Source organism: Vipera ursinii (assembly GCF_947247035.1).
Source record: "Vipera ursinii genome assembly, chromosome: 1".
Classification (NCBI taxonomy): Eukaryota; Metazoa; Chordata; class Lepidosauria; order Squamata; family Viperidae; genus Vipera; species Vipera ursinii.
The window spans coordinates 116,582,468-116,606,831 of NC_139512.1; the positions used below are offsets into that span (position 1 = coordinate 116,582,468).

At 41.1% G+C, this 24,364-nt stretch overlaps 1 protein-coding gene across 1 annotated transcript; it reads left to right on the forward strand.

Moving 5' to 3' along the window:
* The first annotated feature begins 8,974 nt into the window (after positions 1 to 8,974).
* On the forward strand, positions 8,975 to 23,972 carry SSRP1 (structure specific recognition protein 1). The gene is made up of 17 exons (XM_083348699.1): positions 8,975 to 9,057; positions 9,689 to 9,932; positions 12,160 to 12,345; positions 13,191 to 13,296; positions 14,310 to 14,500; positions 14,577 to 14,807; positions 15,266 to 15,369; positions 15,748 to 15,876; positions 16,275 to 16,496; positions 16,853 to 16,925; positions 17,535 to 17,676; positions 17,833 to 17,878; positions 19,597 to 19,717; positions 20,892 to 21,062; positions 22,252 to 22,343; positions 22,443 to 22,620; positions 23,431 to 23,972. Exons 2-17 carry the CDS (start codon positions 9,879 to 9,881, stop codon positions 23,497 to 23,499), a joined length of 2,115 nt encoding a protein of 704 aa, XP_083204825.1. The 5' UTR covers positions 8,975 to 9,057; positions 9,689 to 9,878; the 3' UTR covers positions 23,500 to 23,972.
* Positions 23,973 to 24,364: the final 392 nt, after the last annotated feature.

Consider the following 24,364-nt stretch of genomic DNA (forward strand, 5'->3'; position numbering starts at 1 on the left):
TTGTCCAATATGCAGTAGCCGGATAAGCATATGAAAGAGATACACATTTCAGAACATTTCTCTTCCTTCTATTACCATGATATCAAAGTCTCAGAGAAGATGAGTATTGGTTCAGTTTTATTCCCCATGAGAAAAGATTTCAGAATTATTGTATCAATGACCTTTTTTGTACAAAGAAATTGCCCTGTGTCCTGTTTGTTGTGCTTTATTAGCTGTGGCAACTGCTTGTTCCTGCAGTTTTCTTGGCAAGATTTCAGAAGTGGTTTGCCCTTGGGCTGAGACAGAGTGACTGGCCCAAGATCATCAAGTTGGCTTTCTGCCTTAAGGGAGGATCAGAACTCATGGTTTCTTGCTTTCTAGTCCCATGAGCTTAACAACTTTGCCAAACTGGCTCTCTAGAATTAATACCTATATCATTTGGTTAATTCATCAGCCCGGTACCTGGGAATTATAGAGCAGTCCTTAATTAATAAGTAGAACAGGCAGCTGAACAAGGGTACCTGGCATATGGAAATTAGAATCTTTTTTTGAAAGATTCTGATTTCCATATGCCAGGTACAGGTTTTTGCTCTAGCTCTTCATTTTTGTAGAAAATGTTTTTTGGTATAGCAGTTATACTGCAGTCCAAAAATGATCTATAACTGCTGAAACACGTAACAGAGTATTACTATATACCAAATTGGGATATTTTTTCTCCCTAAGCTGTTCTATCACCTTCATGTCTCTAGAGCTTCTATTATCTGATCAACTTAATGATTTAAGAATCTATTCAATAGTTCTAAGGTAAAGATAAAGGTTCCCCCGCACATGCGTGCTAGTCGTTTCCAACTCTAGGGGCCGGTGGTCATCTCCGTTTCAAAGCCGAAGAGCCAGCGCTTGTCTGAGGACGTCTCCGTGGTCATGTGGCCGGCATAACTAGATGCCAAAGGCGCATGGAACACTGTTACCTTCCCACCGTGGTGGTCGCTATTTTTCTACTTGCATTTTTACGTGCTTTCGAACTGCTAGGTTGGCAGAAGCTGGGACGAGTAACAGGCACTCATTCTGTTATGTGGCACTCGGGATTTGACCTGCCAAACTGCCGACTATCTGATCGACAAGCTCAGCGTCCTAACCCACTGAGCCACCGCGTCCCTTTTTAGTTAGTTCTAGGTAGCAGTAAACTAAGAAATACTAAGCAGTATAAGGAAAATGTAAGACATGCTTTTCATGGCTATGTCAAATATATGTTAAATGTGGAACTGATGTTAAAGACTCTCCCTAGGAAGAAATGTAGATTGAGGAGTTGTAGCAGAATCAGTGAAAGGGATCTTGTTTATACAATATAATGTTAGGGGCACCTCTTACAAACACTTCCATGTATGTTTGCTGAAGAATCGTAGCAAACGGATTCGCTCTAAGGAGCGATATGTAGAGCATGGCAGAGAAACATGTGAAACGCCTAAGAGAGATTGAGTCATTAGTACAGTGATTTAACACATCATCTCTGTCAAAATCTACAGTATTGGCAACTTAGCGGCTGTGTTTGCCTAATTTGTTGTATGAGTGTAATAAAACGTCAATTGCATATAACTGACAACAAGAAATGCTAAAAGCCAAATTAAGGTTTAAGCTGAGAGGGTTGAAACAATTGATTAAAATATTACATAAATTAATACTGTATTTATATTAATTAGCAAATATAACCTTTTTAGGGCTTACATTGATCAGCTCCCCTTCAGGGATTACTGCCTTGTCGTGGCGAAGGGGCTTGCGTAATTCAATGAAGCTATGAGCTATGCCGTGCAGGGCCACCCAAGACAGACAGCTCATAGCAGAGAGTTCTGACAAAAAGTGATCCACTGGAGAAGGAAATGGCAACCCACTCCAGTATCTTTGCCATGAAAACCCCATGGACAGTACCAAAAGGAAAAAAGATATGATGCTGGAAGATGAGCCCCTCAGATCGGAAGGAATCCAAAATGCTACTGGGGAAGAGCAGAGGACTAGTACTAGTAGAGCCAGAAAAAATGAAGCGACCGGGCCAAAGCTGAAAGGACACTCAGCTGTGGATGTATCTGGTGGTGAAAGGAAAGTCCGATGCTGTAAAGATTTTTTCTCCATAGGAACCTGGAATGTAAGATCCATGAATCAAGGAAAACTGGATGTGGTCAAACAAGAGATGACAAGACTGAACATCGACATCTTAGGAATCAGTGAGCTAAAATGGACAGGAATGGGTGAATTTAATTCAGATAACCATCAGGTATACTACTGTGGGCAAGAATCCCTCAAAAGAAATGGAGTAGCCTTCATAGTCAATAAAAGAGTAGGAAAAGCAATACTGGGATACAATCCCCAAAATAACAGAATGATCTCAGTTCGAATCCAAAGCAAACCATTCAATATCACAGTAGTCCAAGTCTATGCCCCAACCACCGGTGCTGAAGAGGATGAAATTGACCGGTTCTATGAAGCCTAACAGCACCTTATAGAACTAACACCAAAAAATGATGTCCTTATCATCATGGGAAATTGGAATGCTAAAGTAGGAAGCCAAAAGATAACCGGAATAACAGGCAAGTTTGGCCTTGGAGTACAAAATGAAGCAGGGCACAGGCTGATAGAATTTTGTCAAGAGAATACGATGGTCATAGCAAACACTCTTTTCCAACAACCCAAGAGACGGCTCTACACATGGACATCACCAGATGGTCAACACAGAAATCAGATTGACTATGTGCTCTGCAGCCAAAGATGGAGAAGCTCTATACAGTCAGTAAAAACAAGACCAGGAGCTGACTGTGGCTCAGATTACGAGCTTCTCGCAAAATTTAGGCTTAAACTGAAGAAAGTAGGGAAAAGCACTAGGCCACTTAGGTATGAACTAAATCATAGCCCTAACGAATATACAGTAGAGGTGACAAATACATTTAAGGAATTAGATCTGATAGACAGAGTGCCTGAAGAACTATGGATGGAGGTTCGCAACATTGTAAAAGAAGTAGCAACTAAAACCATCACAATGAAAAAGAAATGCAAGAAAGCAAAATGGCTGTCTGAGGAAGCTTTGCAAATAGCTGAGAACAGGAGGGAAGTGAAAGGTAAGGGAGAAGAAGAAAGACACACCCAATTGAATGCAGAATTCCAGAGAATAGCTAGAAGAGATAAGAATGCCTTCTTAAATGAACAATGCAAAGAAATAGAAGAAAACAATAGAATAGGGAGGACTAGAGATCTCTAGTCAAGAAAATTGGAGAGATGAAAGGAACGTTTCATGCAAAAATGGACATGATAAATGACCAAAATGGCAGGGACCTAACAGAGGCAGAAGAGATTAAGAAGAGGTGGCAAAATTACACAAAAGAGCTATACAAGAATGAGCTTGAGAAGACTTGTTAGTAAGACTTGCTGGAGAAGACTCCTGCGAGTCCCTTGGACTGCAAGGCGATCAAACCGGACAGTCCTAGAGGAGATCAACCCTGGCTGCTCTTTAGAAGGCCAGATCCTGAAGCTGAAACTTAAATACTTTGGCCACCTAATGAGAAGGAAGGACTCCCTGGAGAAGAGCCTAATGCTGGGAAAGATTAAGGGCAAAAGAAGAAGGGGACGACAGAGAATGAGGTGGCTGGATGGAGTCACTGAAGCACTAGGCGTGAGCTTAAATGGACTCCAGAAGATGGTAGAGGACAGAAAGGCCTGGAGGAACGTTGTCCATGGGGTCGCGATGGGTTGGACACGACTTTGCAACTAACAACAACATTGATCAGCTCCTTTTGCTTTAATATTGGATGTAAATTAAACATTTGTGACTATCAACAAATGAGACACCACAAGATTGAAGAACAAATAGTGGGTGAACCAGTGGCACTATCACTCTTTTATGTTGTTATAGGAATGACTTTTTAAACCTAAGGAAAAACGTGAGGGAAAAGTGTTTTAAACCAAACATTTTAAATCAAATTTAAAGAACAACCTCGCCTCTTTAATAATCAACAAAAATCCAATCCGAATGATTAAAGGTAATATTATTTTTTTCACATATTGTCACTCGGGAGAAGTATTTCCCAATGTTTTCACAGCTCAGCAATTATTTATCTATTGCAGTTGAGATTTACTGTTAGAGTGAGCAAAAATTAAGCAGTGGTAGTTCCTCTATAATATATTTTTACCCTGATCTAACAGAAGGAAGTGGAGAGCAATTCCATGAAGAATAACTGCAGTGAATCTCCCCTCTGGAAAGTTACTTTAAGCTGGTAAAACATTTATGCTCCAGATCTCTTTTGTCAGCTTGAGAATTACTGCCCCAGGGACAAATAAAAGATAGTATATGCGGAAAGAAAACAAACAATGCATTTTTTGTTGCAAGTTCAGACAAAGATTGAGTCTAGGAAAAATAAAAATTCCCCAAATGACTTTATATGCAATTGTATTTTGAAGAAGCCGTGCATTAAAAGGGCTAGGCATGTGTGAAAAATTTTGGACTTAGTGCCAGCACAGACCCACTTGCCAATTCAATATGAAGCCCCCCTTCTTTCAGGCTTCCTCATGGGGATGGGAGGAAAGCACAGCCCCTGAGCTCCATGGATGAGACCCAATTTGTGGTTTAGTTGACCTTGAGTTATTAAATAAACCACACTGAGTTTGGTATAGTTTGTCCAATCACAAAGCATACAATATTATAAGCATCAACTTCCCATTGTCCTGTGCGCTCCCATAGGGAGGGCCTCCTTAGGGTGCCGCCGGTCACGGAGTGCCGGCGGGTGATCCCCAGAGGGAGGGCGTTCTCTGTGGGTGCGCCTGCCCTATGGAATGACCTACCTGTGGAATTCCGGACCACCCCCGACCTTCGTTCGTTTTGTCTGGACCTGAAAACCTGGCTCTTTGATCTATCCGGCCTGGACTGAGGGGTTTTAAGTTTTAAACTTTGTTTTAATTTGTTGGGCTAGTAATTAGTTTAATTTATTTTAATTCTATTTCTATTTTAACTTTTATATTGTTTTTAAACTTTGCCCTGTAAACCGCCCTGAGTCCTTCGGGAATAGGGTGGTATATAAAACTAATTAAATAAATAAATAAAGCTTACAATAATACAATAAGGCAAAACAAAAGAAATCACACTGTGGACCCTTGGTAAAGAGTTGAAGACCCATCAGGGAAGGCAAGAATCTTTGGAATAAGCTTGTCTTCTGAACACTGCCAGGAAGTGCAGTAAATGTGTACAAATGTTTGTTAGCATGGAGGGTCAAAAGATGGTGGGGGCATTGTTTTATGTGGTTCTCTTCTTCCTTTTCTCGCAATGGAGAAGTTGCTCCCTAAGGCCCTCCTTTGAGGGAGATGATCGACAGTCACCTGTCCTATTCAACATCAACCACTATTCACTGGTTTGTGATTTGGTATCATAGTATGTTGATGGTATCCAGTTGTATCTTTTGACCCCTAAACTGGCTAGGTGAGGCTGCTGAAGTTTTGTCTCACTGTCTGGAGGCTGTGGGGATTTGGGTAGGGAGAAATTATTTGGATAGGGAGAAATTATCCTAACTGTAACTGGCTGTGAATGTAACCTGGTGGAACCTTAAACATGAAATGTTTTATGTGGGCATACATTAAATAAATGAATAAATAGATCTGCTTAAGTAATTGCTCTTTTCAGACCACCAGTAAAATCAATAAACTACTGATTTTAAAAAGCTAATGGACCCAGATATTTTCTAATTATGCTGAACATATTCTCATCTCCAATATAAATTCTTGAAAGATGTCTTCGCGATCAATTTCCTTTAGACGTTACATGAAATTATTTTTGTTAACAAAATTACTAGTTGGAGCAATGGTGGCAGCCAGAGAACAAGACAAAAAATTCAAATTCAAAGAGGCAGAGAAATTATAAGGTGATTTTGATGGAATTTTAAAATTGTTTTGAAAATGAGGACTAAACAGGGCGTCTGTACTAAAATCAATTCTGTAGAATTAACATTAAAAATGGTGAAATAATTTGGGATGAAGCATGTTAGTGTCCAAGAAAAAATGGATAAAAAGTAAGTAATAAATGCTGTGACAGTTCTGAATAAAAGGACAAATCCAGTTTTAACATCTGGTTGACTATGCAACTAACCATAGTAATATTAATAACATATATTAAGGTAAAGGTAAAGGTCCCCCCGCACATGCGTGCTAGTCGTTTCCGACTCTAGGGGCCGGTGCTCATCTCTGTTTCAAAGCCGAAGAGCCAGTGCTTGTCCGAGGACGTCTCCATGGTCATGTGGCCGGCATGACTAGACGCCAAAGGCGCACGGAACGCTATTACCTTCCCACCGTAGTGGTCCCTATTTTTCTGCTTGCATTTTTATGTGCTTTTGAACTGCTAGGTTGGCAGAAGCTGGGACGAGTAACAGGCGCTCACTCTGCTACGTGGCACTCGGGATTCGACCCACCAAACTGCCGACCTTCTGATCGACAAGCTCAGCGTCCTAAACCACTGAGCCACCGCGTCCCCTAACATATGTAATATAACATATATTACACATATATATTTACACAGTAATATACAATAAAATATATTTTATTTTCAATAAATTAAAAAAACGGCAGGCCAAGCAGATAATGCAAGACCTCACAATGGCTAAGAGCAGAAAAGCTGAAGAAAAAGACAGAGGGGCTCATTCTGGCTGCACATTCTGGCTTAGGCCTTAAGAACAAATGCATACAAAGTCGGAACTGAAAAGACAGTAACAGAAAGCAAATGCCACCTCTGCAAAGAAGTGGAAGAAACAATGGATCACCTAGTTAGCTGCTGCAAGAAAATTGCCCAAACTGACTAGAAACAATAGTACGATAAATTAACAATAACCAGTGCTTTTTTTGCAAAAGAAAAAGGTGCCGGAACTCACACATGTCATACAAACCACCTTGCCTACCCTACAAGGTTCCATCCAAAAAAGGTGCCGGAACTCCGTTCTGAGCGTTCTATGAGGAAAAAAGCCCTGACAATAATTATGCATTGGAATATCAGCAGGAAGTACCATTTGACTGCAAGCAAGAACTGGTGGGACCACGAAATATCGAAAATGAAGCTAAAGTGCTCTGTGACATGAGAATTCAAACAGACAAGCATCTGCCACAGACCCCAGACTGTTGATAAAAAAGACAAAAAAAGTCTGGATAGTGGATGTTACAGTAGGTAAAGAAAGCAGACTAGAAGCAAAAAAAAAAAAAACCTGTAGAAAGTCACCAAATGCATGCAAATGCATGTAGAATGGCTGTGGCAAATGAAAGCAAAGATAATACCAATAGTGATAGATATGATGAATAATTGTTTCTTTAGGGAAAAAGTATAATAAAGACTTGAATTATAGAATGTTTTGCCAAAATTGAAGGTTAGCTGAATGTGATAAGAGCAGCGTATGTTGGAAATATATAATGCATGAGAATAAACGGGATACTTCAGAATGGATCTATTCTGAAGGGGGAATAAGACAAGAACGTGTGATGTCTGCTAGCTTGTTTAATGTACTAATGGATATATACTCTAATGATGTTAAAAGTGTGTTGGTTGGAGATGTAAATTGCACCTTTGTATGCAGGCAATTTTCTACTGTTGGCTGAAACTAAGTGGTAGTAGCAAACTACTTAAACAGACTGTCTGATGCAACAAGGACTTTGAAGCTGAAAATTAACAAATCAATTACCAGTATATACATGTATATGTACATACACATCTCATCTTTAGTATTTAAGTTGCATTTAACAAGACCAAGACTGATTGCAAGTGTTACATAAATGGCAAAAAGTCTTGAACAAATGCTTGAATTTGAATACCTTGGTTGAATGTTTTCTAAAAATGGAAAACTGAGTGTAGAGATTCTAAGATGTGTAAATCTTGGTAAAAAGTAAAGTATACGGTCTATTCTGAATAATTTTTTCTTAAAGAAGTAAAAATGTCTGTGCCTCTGCTCACTTTGTTTGTAGAAGTGAAAGCAGCTGGCACGGCAAGAGAAAAAGAAAAATTGAATGCAGTGGAATGGGTACTTATGAAGAGTGGGTCAAGGATGAATGAAGAAATAGCTGAGGAAGATAAATTGAATGCGAAAGTGAGCGCCAGAGTAAAGAAGAAATATCTTCAAGTAGTTTAGCCATAGAGAGAGACTGAATCATAACTGACAGAAAAATAGATAAAGGTAAGGGGAAGGGGGAGTAAGAAATAGAAGACTGACAAGAAAGTTATAGATGGATGGAGTTAATGAAATCCTGAAAATGAGAAACAAGACATTGAAATACAAAACAAGCATCGCAAGTAGCGATGTATGGGTGTGATGGCAGCATGCTTGACTTGTAATGAAGAGCTACAGCAAAAGATGTTGATGCAGACTATATCCACCTCTGCTTTATTTTCTTAAGCTTTTTAAGTTCTTCAGCTATTTCTTATTCCTTTTGAACACCCTGCGTAATGTGGCTTGCCCTGAAAAGGAACAGCTTGATGGCTTACATATTCATTTTCGCAGTATTACTTATTTGCCTGTTAACTTCTTTTAGGCAAAAAATTGTTTCAGTAGCCCATAGCCTGCGGGCAAATCACCCATCCAACTCTCCAAGCCAGAGAAACCAGGAACACGCTTTCAATTTAACAATGATTTTGAGCCTAGGACGGGAGGCTGCGGTCCTCCCCATAAAAGTTAGAGGAGAAAGGGCAAGATACACTTTCCACGGTGCCTATAGAAAACAGCGACACCTCTCATCACCAGGGCTTCACATTGTAGGAAAGCAAAAGTTAACATTCCCCCCAGAAATGCCCCACCGCTGTTTCGGGCGCTTTTAATCAAAACCCGACCTCCTTCCAACACTTTAACCATAGAGATACGAAGGACTAGAGCGGAATTGTTCCGCATTCATAGAGGAACGTGGTGTAGAGCAACCGTCCTTTTTGATCGGAAGGAAGTTTAGCACGCAGGAAGAAACGCCCGCTCGAAGCCTCGGTCTGTACTGTAGCTTCGGAAGGCGGAAGTGAGGTTAGTTTCCGGTGGCAGCTGAAGGGGTCGCTTGGGTCTCGTGTTGCGCAGGCGGGAAACTGGCAAGAGAAGGGTGAGCGATGCGGGGCTCGGGCCGGCAGTTGTGGAGGTTGTAACCCGGGTGGGCATGAACTCGCTGGCGACCGATGGCCGATGTTGTGGTGGAGGCGGCCTTTTGTATCTTCGTCTCTGCGCTGGCCGGCTGTGTAGAGCAGCGATCTCTGACATCCGTCTCACCTAGCTGGCGCCCATCCACTCTTTTGGGGGGTGGGTGGGCGGGGAAGCTGCCATTCCTGAGTGGGGCAACAGGGCTATCCGTAGCTCTACATAAGTTTGCCTGACTCACTTCGGAACTGGCAAGGGCCGTAAGGATTGCCTCGGAAGGCCGGTAAATTGTTTAGGGCAGGGGTCTTCAAACTTGGCCCTTTTATGACTTGTGGACTTCAACTCCCAGAATTCCTCAGCCAGCATGCCTGGCTAAGGAATTCTGGGAGTTGAAGTCCACAAGTCATAAAAGGGCCAAGTTTGAAGACCCCTGGTTTATGGGCTCCCACTGGGACAACTTAGTAAAGATTCCATGTTGACTTTGGGATACTGCCTTGAAAGCAGGCTTGAGCTGAAGAGAGTGCTCAGTTCGCAAAGGTAGAGGGAAACTTGCTTTTATTTTGGAAGTAAATGCTTGTATGTATCTATTTGCTTTCCAGATTTCTGAAAGAAGGGATCCGGTGTTCTTGGTCTCTCAGGGCTTCCTTGGCTTCTCTCAGGCTAGAGAATATGCCAGTCCCTAAGACTTCTGCTTGATGTCCTGTGTGATTCCTTGCAAAACACCTTCTAAACGGTATACTTCAGTGATCTCACACCAGCCCCTGCCGTAGTGGGCAGGGAGCTGTCAACATGGCAGATACTTTGGAGTTCAATGAAATATATCAAGAGGTGAAGGGATCTATGGTGAGTGATTTAATCACATTTCTGAATGGATAGATATTGTTCATATGGAGATAGGGCATGTAAACTGTGTTAGATGAGAAACATTTATATACCTAGGTAAAGATTAGGTTTGTAGATAACATACCATTTTCTGTCGGAGAACAGATCTTGTCTCCAAAGAATTTAGATTTAGGCATTGTGAAATCCATGATGCTACAGTAGCTTAATTACTAAAATTTATCTTGAATTTGCTGATGATAATCACATTTATCTTAAGGCCTTCTTAATTATTTAATGTTAATGCCATTTAGTGTCTAGCTGGGTAGAATAATGGTATATCTGGATATTATCACTGTAAAAATGCACAGGGAACCAGTTTAACTTAGCTTAGCTTAATTTAAAAATAAATAGTCCAAACTTCTAAAAATTACTGAATGATTTGTGTTATATAGTAGTACAGGAAGTCCTCGACTTACAACAGTTCATTTAGAGAGCATTTGAAGTTACAACAGCACTGAAAAAAGTGACACATGATCATTTTCCACACATACAACTGATGCAGCATTCTCATGGTCATGTAATCAAAATTCAGATGCTTGGCAGCTGACTCATATTTATGATGGTTGCAGTGTCCAGGGTCATATGATCACCTTTTGTGATTTTCCGACAAGGAAAGTTAATGGGGAACCCAATTTCACTTACCAGCCATGTTACTAACTTAGCAATTGCAGTGATTCACTTAACATTGTGGCAATAAAGTTTGTAAAATGGAGCAAAACTCACTTAAATGTCTCGCTTAGCAACAGAAATATTTTGCTCAATTGTGGTCATAAGTCAAGGACTACCTGTATTCTGTGTCTCAGTGCCACTGTTTTGGTATTAGCTTGATTTCTAGGAATAGTTCTCTCTTCCTGTGTATGTTAATATTAGTTTTTAATTCTAATAAATTTGTGACACTTGTCATTGATAATATATGTTCTCCATTGCCCTGAATTGTTTGTTCAAAACTTATTTTTTCATGTATATGAAAGGAAGGCTAACCACATGGCTTTACAGATACAACTTTAAATTGTATGAGGCATGGGAGATAGTTTTAATTGGATAAACATATTATTGATGTGCATAATATCTTGAGAAAAATAATCTTCAAATAGTAGTATAGACACAATGAATGTGTCCCAGATATCAAACAGGGAACAATTGTGTTTTATTGCTAGGTTCCTTTTTTGAACAATGGTACACTGTATTAAGTCTGGGAGAACATTTATTTTGCTCTGCAAAAACAGTTACATATTCTAATTGACAAGACAGCCACTGTCTATAACTTAGTTGTCAATGGTACTGAATTCATAAGGGCCAATCTAGGTGGGAACTAGCATACAGGTAGTCCTTGATTTACGACCAAATTTCGGTTGCTAAGTGAGACAGTTGGAAATTATTTTTGTCCCATTTTCTGATCTTTCTTGCCACAGTTAACTGAATCACTGCAGTTCTAAGCTAGTAACGTGGCTGTTAAGTGAATCTGGCTTCCCCATTGACTTGGCTTGTCAGAAGGTTGCAGGAGATGATCACATGACCCTGGGACACTGCATAAGTGTCATTGGTATGACCTAGTTGCCAAATATCCGAATTTTGATCGTGTGGCCATCCCCCGTGATGGGGATGTTGCAACAGTCGTGTGAAAAATGGTTATAAGTCACTTTTTTCAGTGGTGTAACTTTGCATGATCACTAAATGAATGGTTCTAAGTTGAGGAATATCTGTATATATAAAATGTAGTCTGCTGCCTCTTAATTATTTGGACACAACATTAGAAGGAATTTCTGTAACTTGATTGATAAATTATGTGGTGTTGGGTTCAGGTCTTTCTGTGTCACACTCATTGTTGGCATTGTAACTGAAACCATCCACCTTCCTGTTGGTTGTCCTCTTCCCTCTCTTTTCACCTTTCTCAATGTTACGAACTTCTCCGGAGAATTAGGTTTTTGCCTTTTGTGTTCATATTCCCTCAATTGCTTACCTATATGGATGTATGCTTGCTGCCAGTGAGTCTAAATTTTAAAGAGGCTCTTAGAGGCTTTTGAAAGAATGAAGTTACTTAGGACCTATTTTTTAATTTAGATGAGAAAATAGTTTATTCTTCCTTTAAATGGAAATGTGGTTTCCCTTTGTGTGAAAATTTAGGTGCCATCCTTTGTTTTCAGCTGCCATTCACGGTTATTTTCTAACATTTTCCGTTCTGCACTAGAATGATGGCCGTCTGCGGCTAAGCCGTCAAGGTGTGATTTTTAAGAACAGCAAAACTGGGAAAGTTGACAACATCCAGGCCTCCGAATTGGCAGAGGGTGTGTGGAGGCGAGTAGCATTGGGCCACGGCCTCAAACTCCTGACTAAAAGTGGCCACGTCTACAAGTATGATGGGTTCCGAGAGACGGTAAGACCCTTTTGATGCAGATTCATCTTTGAACATGATGCATTAGAGAAGAATGCAGAGCTTTAATCAGATAGGCAGTTGAAGATATTTTAAAAACTGCTGGAGTGTTCACTACAGCAAGAGACTTTGCAGCTGGATATCTAATCGGACTACATCAGTGTGTTTTTCAACCTTGGATCTTATAATACTGCTTGTAGGAGCAGTGCTTGTTTCCTATTTAACTGTGAGGGGAGATACTGGCATCAGCTGGTGATAGCACCTAGCAAATCTTGACTAGCTTAACGGAGTTGGCCCTGTTTTATTATTTATTTATTTATTTATTTATTTTATTACATTTATATACCGCCCTTTCCCGGAGGACTCAGGGCGGTTTACAGGGTGATTAAAAAACCAAGATACAAAAGTTAAAAACACATTATTGAATGTGGGAGACAACTTAGACATTCTAAAACTCATCTATCTATCTATCTGTCTGTCTATCTATCTATCTATCTATCTTTTGGATTCATTCAGTGAGGAGATTTTAAAAAAAAAAATCCAGAAAGAACGAATAGCAAACCACTTCTCTATCAAGCCAGGAAAATTTCACAGTTATATCCCTGCAAATTGCCAGTAGCCCAGTTTAAATCAAAGAAAGTGTAGGTTTTTTTTGTTGGTTTTTTTTTTTTGCTCAATATCCACGTAATGTTTCTTAATATTATATACTTTAGGGCCTGTACTATATGATTTCATATCTGAGATATAATGTAAATTTCTTTGGGTGAAAAAAGGGAGTAGGTTCAAACTACTGTTGTTGTACATGTCTTTAGCTTGCTGGTGTGTAAATTGGCTGTTTTCATTCTTAGGAGTTCGACAAACTTTCAGATTTCTTCAAAACACATTTTCATTTAGAGCTTGCTGAGAAAGATCTATGTGTAAAGGGTTGGAACTGGGGGACAGTCAAATTTGGAGGTGAGTTTTACATTATAACTCCATGGAAATGGGTAGTTGGATACAATTCAAGGAGACATACAGTAGTGGCCAAAATTGTGGAAACCTTTTGGGAAAAGCGTACATTTGAGGTTTGATGGCTAATAACACCGCTTTATTTTGGAGTAGTACCATAAAATTATATATCAGTGGAAAGATAATTTAATCAAGAACGTAATGCAATAACCTTTATGAAGCTATAGCTTTTCATAGAATACAGATAATTGAACAAACTTTTGCATTACATTCTTGATTAAGTTATCTTTCCACTGATATATAGTTTTATGGTACTACTCCAAAAACAAGTGGTGTTATTAGCCATCAAGCTTCAAATGTACACTTTTCCCAAAAGGTTTCTATAATTTTGGCCACTACTGTAGCTAATTGAAAATAATAAAGGTGTTTGCTTGGAGGAAGGATTGGTTGTTGGCTATGAGGTAGTACTTGAACATACATATAAGACTAATGTAATCATCAGTTATTAAACAAGGAACATTTGGCTAAGTTTTCATAGTGCATAATGCTAAGTCATAACTCCAAAATTGAAACCTTATAGACCAGGACAATTAACTTTCAGTCTTTGTTTGCAGCAGCTGCCCCAAACTTACAATCTTTTATGCTAACTACTGGAGGCATTGTTTTTGAGGCAGATTATGCCGTAAAATAGGCTTTTAAAAAGCAAAATTACCATTCGCCTCTCCTCCCTCCAACAAAACTGTAGGAGAACACTGAATATTTCAGTCTAGGTAATGTCCTATCCATTTTATATCACTTTCCTGCTTGGTGTAGCTTTGCTGTTCCATGTTAATTGAGGTTTCTAACAGTCAGAAGGTTGCCCACCCCTTCTGTATAAACCTGTATGCAGATCACCAAGCATTTTGCAATTAAGCAGTTAAAACCAAAGCCGACGTGCTAAGCACTTTATGGCTTAGCAGGATGTGAGAAATAAGGTAATGTACTTTGGTGAGTTGAAAACCTTTTTTTTTTTCTGCAAGGGCAACTTCTCTCTTTTGACATTGGGGAGCAACCGGTTTTTGAAATCCCCCTCAGTAACGTGTCCCAGTGCACTACTGGCAAGAATGAGGTGACTCTGGAGTTCCATCAGAATGACGATGCTGAGGTATCCCTCATGGAGGTCCGCTTCTATGTACCACCCACTCAGGAGGATGGAGTGGATCCTGTGGAGGTAAGTTGAACTTGAGGTTGAGGTGACAGAGTGGAGGGAGAAACACTCGTTCATGAAACTCTCCTTGCTGTTGCAGGCATTTGCCCAGAATGTGTTATCAAAGGCCGATGTCATCCAGGCTACTGGAGATGCTATCTGCATCTTCCGAGAACTGCAGTGTTTGACTCCTCGTGGACGCTATGATATCCGTATCTATCCTACCTTCCTGCATCTCCATGGCAAAACGTTCGATTACAAAATCCCATATACGACTGTTCTGCGACTTTTCTTGCTTCCCCATAAAGATCAGCGCCAGATGTTCTTTGTGGTGAGGAATTTTGGAATCATTGTCAAAATATTTCCTACGAGAAGTAATTGCTGTGATTGCTTCTCAGAATAGGTTTCATGCAAAAAAAAACCTTTGGTTTTTTTGGGGAGTGAAACTAGCTGCTTAAATTCTGTATATCTAATTTAAACCCCAAAGTAAAATTATTCATCTTTTATATCCCTTCCTGGTGGAAGGAAGAACCCAGAAATAGCCTCTTTTTCCTAGTTTTAACAGTTTCTAATTATTCCAGGCAGATGTCCATCTTCTTGGTTATTATAGAAATAAAAAGAACTTACCTATTTTCAACATAACGTTTAGCTGGTAGGACTCGCATCTCTTTTGTATTTTGGGGCAATAGTAGGAGTGGAAAGAAAGGCAGTTTTTTCCCCCAGTTTGTATATTATTCTCTTTTTATCATGCTGGGAGATAAGACCAATCCTGTCTCTGTTTTGTTCCAGATCAGCTTAGACCCTCCTATCAAGCAAGGCCAAACTCGCTATCACTTCCTTATTCTACTGTTCTCAAAGGATGAGGATATCTCCTTGACCCTCAACATGAATGAGTAAGTACCCTCATGTGCTCAACATTCATACATCCCAAGAAGCCATTGTTACTTTGGCCTCGGATAGTTAAATAAGTCACACTGACTGGGATCACAGATGGTTGAAACCATAGTCAAGCCACCTAAATGTCTTTGTATTTAGTCTTGCGTTTGTTCATCTATTAATGTACACGTGTGTAAGGTAATTGTGAATATTGGCCATTTACATAAACTAATGTCATTTATGTGAGAGCAGCACAGTCAGCTGTTTTAGAACTGGGCACGTCTCCATCTATTCTCTCTTACTGCTGTCAGCTCCTGGACTCCTTGATGTCCAGTGTCCTAGTATTGCATGGGGAGTCTGCCTCTGTCTTAATTTCGCATTCTCTCTACTTAAAGGGATGAAGTTGAGAAACGCTTCGAAGGACGGCTCACCAAAAATATGTCCGGCTCTCTGTATGAGATGGTCAGTCGCGTCATGAAAGCCCTCGTGAACCGCAAGATAACTGTACCAGGCAACTTTCAGGGGTAAGGAATGTAGATTGTAGGAACAGATGGAACTGTGAGTAACCAGCTTTGAGTGTTTGGAAAGGGAGTGAGATCTGGGCGATAGGTATAATCAATTGCTAAGCAGATTGATTTGTGCTTTAAATTGTAAGCCGCCCTGAGTCTTTGGAGAAGGGCGGGATATAAATGGGATTTAAATAATAAAATAAATAAATAAATAATGAATGACACAGTAGTAACTACACTGAATCTCTACTAAGAATCTTTTCCTCTTCATTACTACGGTTAAGCCAGATGGTGGTGGACGAAGATAGGATAGTTGGGCTTTCTAATTTGATAAGCTGCCTCTGTGTTTTTTTAAATAGCTGCCGTCATCCGGTTCAACGAAATTTATATTGATGTCTCTTTTCCTTCGCTAGACATTCCGGAGCCCAGTGCATCACGTGTTCTTACAAGGCTAGCTCAGGACTCTTGTACCCTTTGGAACGTGGCTTCATCTATGTGCACAAGCCACCTGTTCACATCCGCTTTGATGAGATTGCTTTCGTCAATTTTGCTCGTGGGACCACCACAACACGTTCCTTTGACTTTGAGATAGAAACTAAACAAGGGACACAGTATACTTTCAGCAGCATAGAGAGGTAAGCGGATGCAGTCCAGCAGCGTTCATGCTTTGCAAAGTATGGTCTCCCCTTTCAGAGGATACTAACAGAACCTTTGCGATTCAAAAATTCTGTTCATATTGCTTGTCTGCTACAGTGACCCATGATTTCAAATGGTGTTTTTCCCCCCCGTTTGATCCTCATCTTGCTTTGCTCCTTTTTCTCCTCCTCCTCCTCCACTACCAACCCCCCCACACTTCTTTTCCCACCCTCAATTCTCTGTAGTAGCAACAAAAAAAATTGTACTTCCTGTTTGATCTGCTTCTGCTTCTAGGCAGAAGGTGAGTATTGGTCCTATCCTAGATCGTACTTCCTGTGATTTCTATTCCCTGCAGGGAAGAATACGGCAAACTCTTTGACTTTGTGAATGCCAAGAAATTGAACATCAAGAATCGGGGACTGAAGGAGGTACTTGTTTCAGGGGGTGGGCAAGAGAGAACAAGGAAAGGCAATTGCTGTCTGGTCCTGTTCCTGATCTGCTTGGGGTGGGATGGGGGTTTCTCTTTCTCTCCAGAGCTTTCTTCCTTCTCAATTTCTGTTCTCTCCTTGTAGAAGAAAAAGGTCTGTGCGATTATCCCCTCCTCTTCCTCCTCTTGGTTCAGGTCTCCTCTGCATGGCTGTGGTGAACATTTCTAATCACCATAGTATATAACCTTGCATGAACCACAAGGATGGGGCAGTAGCCTGCTTTGCTCCTGGAGTGGCTTCTACCTAATCCACCGTAAAGTCACCAGCATGATTCCTCCCTTCCCCTGGGGAGGGAGAGGGTGTTTCAAGCAGATTCTGGGAAGCAGCATGTAACTGGTTGTTGAGGCATCTGCGGAATTTATGTACCAGAAGCTTTTTCTCTGCGGTTTGAGTGCCTAGGAGCATGGGGGGGAAACTACAGGTGTAGAATCTCTGCATGCTTCAGGTGTTTAAAAACAAAAAAAATAACGACTGAAGAAATTTTACCTGCTTGTGGCAAGTGAAACCCTTGTGCTAGCATCCATGGAGCCCGTTGTGTGTATTTCCTAGGGCATGAAGAATGTGACCTACGATGAATATGACGGTTCTGATGAAGACACCCACGATGCCTACCTGGAGCGGATGAAAGAGGAGGGCAAGATTCGTGAGGAACACGCAAATGACAGCAGTGAGGACTCCGGAGAGGAGACAGGTGAGCTTTCGTTCAATGGCTGGCCTGATTTCTCCAAATTGCTTTCCCTTGCAGTTGGGCTCTTTTCGTCTCTTCTTCTACATGGGTCCAAACACCTTTCATGTCCTGTTAATTTCTTTGGATTAGAAATAAGAATGTTCTTTTTCCCTCCCCCAGATGAGTCATTCAATCCTGTAGAGGAGGAGGAAGATGTGGCAGAAGAGTAAGTTTAAAAAAAAAGAGATAACTGGAGATACTCTTGTTTAATGTCTGTGTTATATGAATGAAATTGTGGTACACTTCAGTATTGTGTAAGTAATAATAGTATTATATAGTGATGTTAGATTCATATCTCATCTTGAGCTCCTGAATAATAGGCAGGCTACAGATGTCACAAAATAACTACTTTTAGAAGGGCTGGTGTTGCTTTTCCTTGCAGTGAACATGAGGTCACTATGACCAGGTTAGAATCAAAATATGCAACCTGATGCACTCCAAACTTATATTCATAACCTCTGAACATTAATCCCCAAGTCTAGGTGTCTGGGAAATTGTAATCCAAAATATTTGCAAGTCTAAACTGTTTGCTTTTTTCTTACAAAATTATTGAGATAACCTAAGAATGCAGAAACAGGAAAATGTTAAGATTAAAATATTTCCAAGAGGAAAATATGAAATATCTGTGCTAAGAATGACTACAAAAATATATTGAAAGGGGAGAACATTTGAATTTGACTGTAGAAATACTATAATTCCTAAATGTTATAGGAATAAGCTAAGATTGGAGTTGGAATTTATTTAATAAATGCCTTAGCCAGCTTTCAGAACTGCAGTTTTAAGTCAACTGTGTAATTGGAGGATAAATGTGGAGGTAATCTCCTCTGGAAGATAAATCGCATTTACAACAGAGTCATAGGGTATAGTAAAAGTTATATTTTCAGGAAAATCATGAGCATCAAAAATTTGGATGCTTTCCTTGAAGCTGTTGGATAATTTATTGGAGGAAGTGATGTCAGGAAAGACAATCTGCCTATTTATGAGTGGCTTTGCTTACTTACCCTTGTTTCCACGAAAATAAGACCCGGTCTTATTTTTTTTCCCTCCCAAAGAGGCACCAGGTCTTATTTTTGGGGGGGTATCTTTTCCACGGTCTCGCCTTGTGGCGGTGGCAGCGACAGCCCTGCCCAGCCAGCTCACTTCTTCTGTGGCCAAAGGAAGTGCCTCTGCAGCTGAGAATGGAGCTCCAGCCTGCATTTCACCCTCAGAGGCCTTTCTGAAAGGCCTCTGACGGCAAAATGCAGGCCATGGGACGCTGCAGAAGAAGTGGGCCGGCAAGAGAGGCCTGGCTGCAACGGTAAGCAGCTGTGGGACAGCTCCACCTCCCGCCCCCACCCTAGTTTGATTTTTAGGCGTGCACCTTGCCCCCCACCCCCCCATGGGCTTATTTTGGGGGCAGGAGTTATATTAGGCCCATTCCCCAAAATCACACTAGGGCTTATTTTGGGGGTAGGTCTTACTTTCAGGGAAACACGGTATTAAGGTTTCTTATGTGTTTCTGAAAAGAAAGAAAAACTTGCAGAAATAGACGAGTAAGTCTCAAAGTCATTTTTCCTGAAGATTCTTTCATATAATGAAACCTGCACTTAAGTGCTTCATAAAAAAAATATTTCTGTAAAGGGCCATGTGCAGTTTGCCACTATGTGTATGTGTAAGAAACAGTTTGTAGAAATGTAAACTTCTAGCATCTGATTTCTTCTAGATTGATTGTATCGAATTCTTTGCAAGATTTGTTTTTAACATCCTGATACTGCAGTGTGAAATGTCAGGAATCGTAGATTAGGATAAGGAAGTTGTTCAGACTTGTGAATATACCTACATACCTGCACACTTATTTTGCTAATCATGGTTAACCCACCCCCTCTTGACTTTTTCTTGAGACAGGTTTGATAGCAATGCCTCTGCTAGTTCTTCTAGTAATGAAGGGGATAGTGATGAGAAGAAGAAACCTGCCAAAAAAGCCAAAATTGTTAAAGAACGGAAGCCCCGCAAGAAACAGTCTGAGGTGAAAACTGAGCTCCACTTAACGTGCTTTGGTGTCTGTCCGGCATGATAATGATTGCATTCACTCTAATTAGAACCAATCTTGCATCCTGCTGAGCATTCTTTTCTATTGCTCAGAGATCACTAGAGACTCGGTCTTATTCAGAGTAGCTGACCTCTGTCTTAATTTGGGGCTTGTGGGGCTTGGTGGGGGTGGGAGTGTTAGAGGACCTTCACATATGACTTAATTGAGTAACTCCCCTCTTGTGACTCCAGAGAATGGACACTATCAACAAGACTAACTAAATGAAGAAAAATGCTCTCAAATTGAAATCCGTTCCACAAATTATATCTGACTTAATGTAAAAATGAACTTAGTATAGGCCTTTTTTATGTGGAGATTAACCTTTGAAATAAATTCCCTTGAGGCTTCAGTATCGTAGTCAAAATTTTAGATGGCATAAAGAAGTGGATTCTATGCACCGAGAAAGACTTCAGGATTATAGAATCAGAAGCAACCATTGAGGTCATCTAGTAGTGCAACTCCCTATTCAGCGCAGGATCCCCTAGAGCAGGGACCTGCAACCTTGACAACTTTAAGACTTGTGGACTTCAGCTCCCAGAATTCCTCAGCCAGTATAGCTGGCTGAGGAATTCTGGGAGCTGAAGTCCACAAGTCTTAAAGTTGTCAAGGTTGTAGGTCCCAGCCCTAGAGCATGAATTAAGCTGTTAAAAATGTTTGGGGTCACCTTAAAAATGTTATTTATAAATTTATAAATATTTATATTTATTTATAAATGATATTTCTAAATGGTTGTTTTGTGATTGACCACTTTCGCTGACAATCATTTTGCCAATGGAGAGCCTCTCTTGAGACCACGCATTGCAAGTACTGAAAATCCCCAGCGTGTCCAGTGTCTCAGTAATGTCCGCCCTCCCGTGGTTGTGGGAAGGCTGTCTCCATTCAGTGGAGGAGAGTCTTGACCGTGAAGGAGCTCACAAAGCACGGGTCTGCTGGAGTACAATCGGAAACAAGTTGGCCGTCCCCATTGATTTAAAAGCAGAGGCCTGAAGAGTCACGTAGAAGGGAAACACCTTTCACAATATCTGTAGGGTAGACTGGGGAGAAGGCTTGTCCTTATTACACGTCTTTGTGCTTTTCTCCCGATTCTCTTCTCTTGTATTCCCCCTCCTAGGGTAAAAAAGGGAAAGACCCCAATGCCCCAAAGAGGCCTTTATCTGCGTATATGCTCTGGCTCAATGCTAATCGTGACAAGATCAGATCAGACTGCCCTGGCATGAGTGTCACTGATGTGTCTAAGAAAGCTGGGGAACTGTGGAAGGGAATGTCAAAAGAGAAGAAAGAGGTGAGTCGAGAGACGGTGCTGGCCAGAATCCCATTTTATGGGGATGGACAGCGACAGTGACCGTGAAAGTTTTGTGTTGTTTTCTGAAAAGGTGTTGTGTTGTAATAAATCCCAAATGACTAACTTTCTAGGGTAAAGTAATCCTATTCTTGTCATTAGGGATTCTCACAGGAGTACTGTGAGACATGATAGACATTCCTGAAATGGTTACAGTTGATGAGGACTTTAAACATAGTGGGAGAGGGAATGCTTTGCAAACACAGCATACTAAACTCGAAGAGATCCAGTTCTTGAGTGCTTTCTGCCCAGAAGCTCATTGGATGACTTTAGGCCAATTTACCCTCTCACTCCAGACTATGTCAAAGTTGATCTGGGGAGAAATTGAAGGGGGAAAGTGCTTTTGTCCACTTCCCTGAACGCCTAAATTTAAGGCACGATTTAAATCAAATGAATAAACAGTTATCTACATTGGGATGGCCGGGGATTTGGAGAAATAGCTCCCTGAACCCAATGAGAGTCTGTGCTGGCTTTAGTAGGGCTGCTACTTTTGTCCCATTCTGCTATTCACTAGAGATAAAACAACCATTTCAAGATCACAGTGCTTCAACTCCCTAATCTGCTTTGCCTACCTCCCCAGATACATTTGAGTGTTTTAATTTGTGATAGTCCATTACTGGTAAGATCAGACTATAGTCGGTTCCAAGATTGGAATCTTTTGCTTCAGAACATCTTGCATATCCTTACTTTCTAGGTCAGGGGTAGGCAACCTCGGCTCTTTTATGACTCATGGACTTCAACTCCCAGAATTCCTGAGTCAGTGCTGACTCAGGAATTCTGGGAGTTGAAGTCCATGAGTCATAAAAGAGCCGAGGTTGCCTACCTCTGTTCTAGGACACAGCAATCCTATCCTGATCATTAGGCGTTCCCACAGGAGCACTAAATCTCATATGGGTTTTTGAGTCTAAAACTGACCACCTTCAAAACCACAGCAAATCAGCCTAAGGTGAAAACACTATTGATTTAAAGAAGTTGGGATTTTGAAATGTAGCTTTCTGTTTCTATGACATTTGGAGAGGGTACACTCAGGAGTCAGTAGGAATATTATATGCATTAACACGTATGTGTGAATGGGGAGGAGGGATTATGCAGCTTGGAACAAGAAGTGTAGAACTGGCTGTTTGCCTTGTAGGAATGGGAGCGCAAAGCGGAAGAGGCCAAGAGGGATTATGAGAAAGCCATGAAGGACTACAGTGAAGGGGGCAAAGTGGACAGTTCTAAGAGGTGAGCAGTTATACAAGAGTCTTTTCCTCAACCCCTAAAACTCCTAAAACAAAAGGACTCTGCTACTTCAGAAACGTGTCTGTGTTTGTATGTGTGCAGAGAAAAAGCCAAAAAGAAAAAGCCAGATAAACCAGGAAAAGGCAGAACAGAGAAGAAGATAGCGACACCTGTAAAATCTGCTAGCAAGACTCCTCCTAAACAGTTAGGCTCTGAGAGCTTCAAGAGCAAGGAATTTGTGTCCAGCGATGAAAGTTCCTCAGGTGAAGATAAGAAAGAGGTGAGTTTTAAAATACAGTGGAAGTGGGTGCTGAGCCATGGTGGTATAGTGGTTAGAATGCAGTATTGCAGACTAACTCTGCCCACTGTCAGCAGTCCGATCCTGACTGGCTCACGGTTGACTCAGCCTTCCATCCTTCCGAGGTTGGTAAAACAAGGACCCAGATTGTTAGGGGCAACATGCTGACTCTGTAAACCGCTTAGAGGGGGCTGTAAACACTGACAGAGTATATAAGACTAAGTATTGTTGCTATTGCTTTATGTTGGCTGTAAACTAAAAAAAAATGGAAAAAGGCATTGTCCAATTTTATGCAGGTTCTTTTTTTAACGCTTGGGCTTGCTGCAGAAAAACCTATATAATCATCCTAAAAGCTGTAGATTGTCACGCTCAGAATTAATCCGATTGCTCTGTTGATCTGGAGCAATGCATTGCAGTTGCATTTAGCAGTGAATATTTGTTTACTTAGGATTTATTGGCTTCAGAACACTTACTCTTTAAAGCTAATTTGGTGTGTGGAGTGGCCCTGTTCTTGGACTCCCCAGGGCTGAAAGTATGTGTGGAATACATCCCTACTTCACATGCTGAACACCATCAGACTGGATGAGATGAGATGTCCAAACCTCATCTCCCCCCAGTTGTCACCATCTGTCATTCTCTGCCAACCCCAGTGCAAGTGCATTAAAATAGGACGGGGGCAGGAAATGCCGGCTTCCCTTTTTTGGATATGATTTCTTTTAATTTAGAACCTGTAAAACATGCATCTGATCCTGTATGTCTTCCATATTCCTAACCACGCTTGTTCTCTTCCAGGACTCTGATGAGGAGGAGATAGCCAGCACACCACCTAGTTCAGCAGAGTCTGCCTCTGGCTCTGATTAGCCAGGAATACTCAAGCCATCACCCTGGTTCCCCCTAGCCCTCCTGCAGATGGTATGGTAGCTATACTGCCGAGGGGAGACTGACTGGACGTTTTCATCCAGGCCGATCGGCTGAAGACCTGGCAAGGCACAGGGATACCTTTCTTGTTTCACTGGCCGCCTCAGCTTGTTCCCTTTCCAATACCACAGTAATTAGTCACAGCCAATTACTACCTTTTGAGGGAGAAAGGAGGCCGCCTAAAGAGAATTGGAAAAGCCAGCAAATCTCTTGTTTTCTGCCTCCCTGGTGTTGTAGGCGTACTGTATGCTTTCAGATGGCAAGCTGAATGGCATAGAGCTGGAAGCTTGGACACTATATGGTCTCCAGAGTCAAGTTCAGTTGGCGTTTCATCTTTCCCTTTCTGTTTTTTTAAATGTTCTCTGCATTTCTGTTTTATCATGGCTAACTGAACTAATAAAAATAAAGTGAATATAGATGGGGTTTTGTTGTAATATAATCCAAGGTAACAGCCAGGCCGATGAGCGGGTGTCTTTCAATCTGGAGAGCCGCAAGGAGGAGAAAGAAAAAGTAGCCAAGGTTCCTGCAGCAGCAAATGCAGGGAAAGACTTCCCCTACCCCCACCTCTCTTGACCTGAGCCAGTAATTTCCCTCAAGGCAGTTGTGTAGTAGCTGTATCTGCCTCTGCCTTGGGCCAAGGGTCTTAACTCTACTGCCTTCCATTAGCAACAGCACTAATTGTATTTAAAGAGCCATTGTGTGCTGCTGGGACTAGGCTAATGCAAGAAACAGTCAATAGCGTGGAGGGCTGGCAGTGCAGGAGGCTCCCATCAGCGGTAATGGCTTTGAGCATCTTTGGCATTAACAC

Coding starts and splice junctions, on each gene's coding strand:
- SSRP1 (XM_083348699.1), top strand. CDS start 9,879: ATGGCAGATACTTTGGAGTTCAATGAAATATATCAAGAGGTGAAGGGA. Junction 17,677..17,832: donor GGACTCCGGAGAGGAGACAG/GTGAGCTTTCGT, acceptor TCCCTCCCCCAG/ATGAGTCATTCAATCCTGTA. Junction 19,718..20,891: donor CCCGCAAGAAACAGTCTGAG/GTGAAAACTGAG, acceptor TCCCCCTCCTAG/GGTAAAAAAGGGAAAGACCC.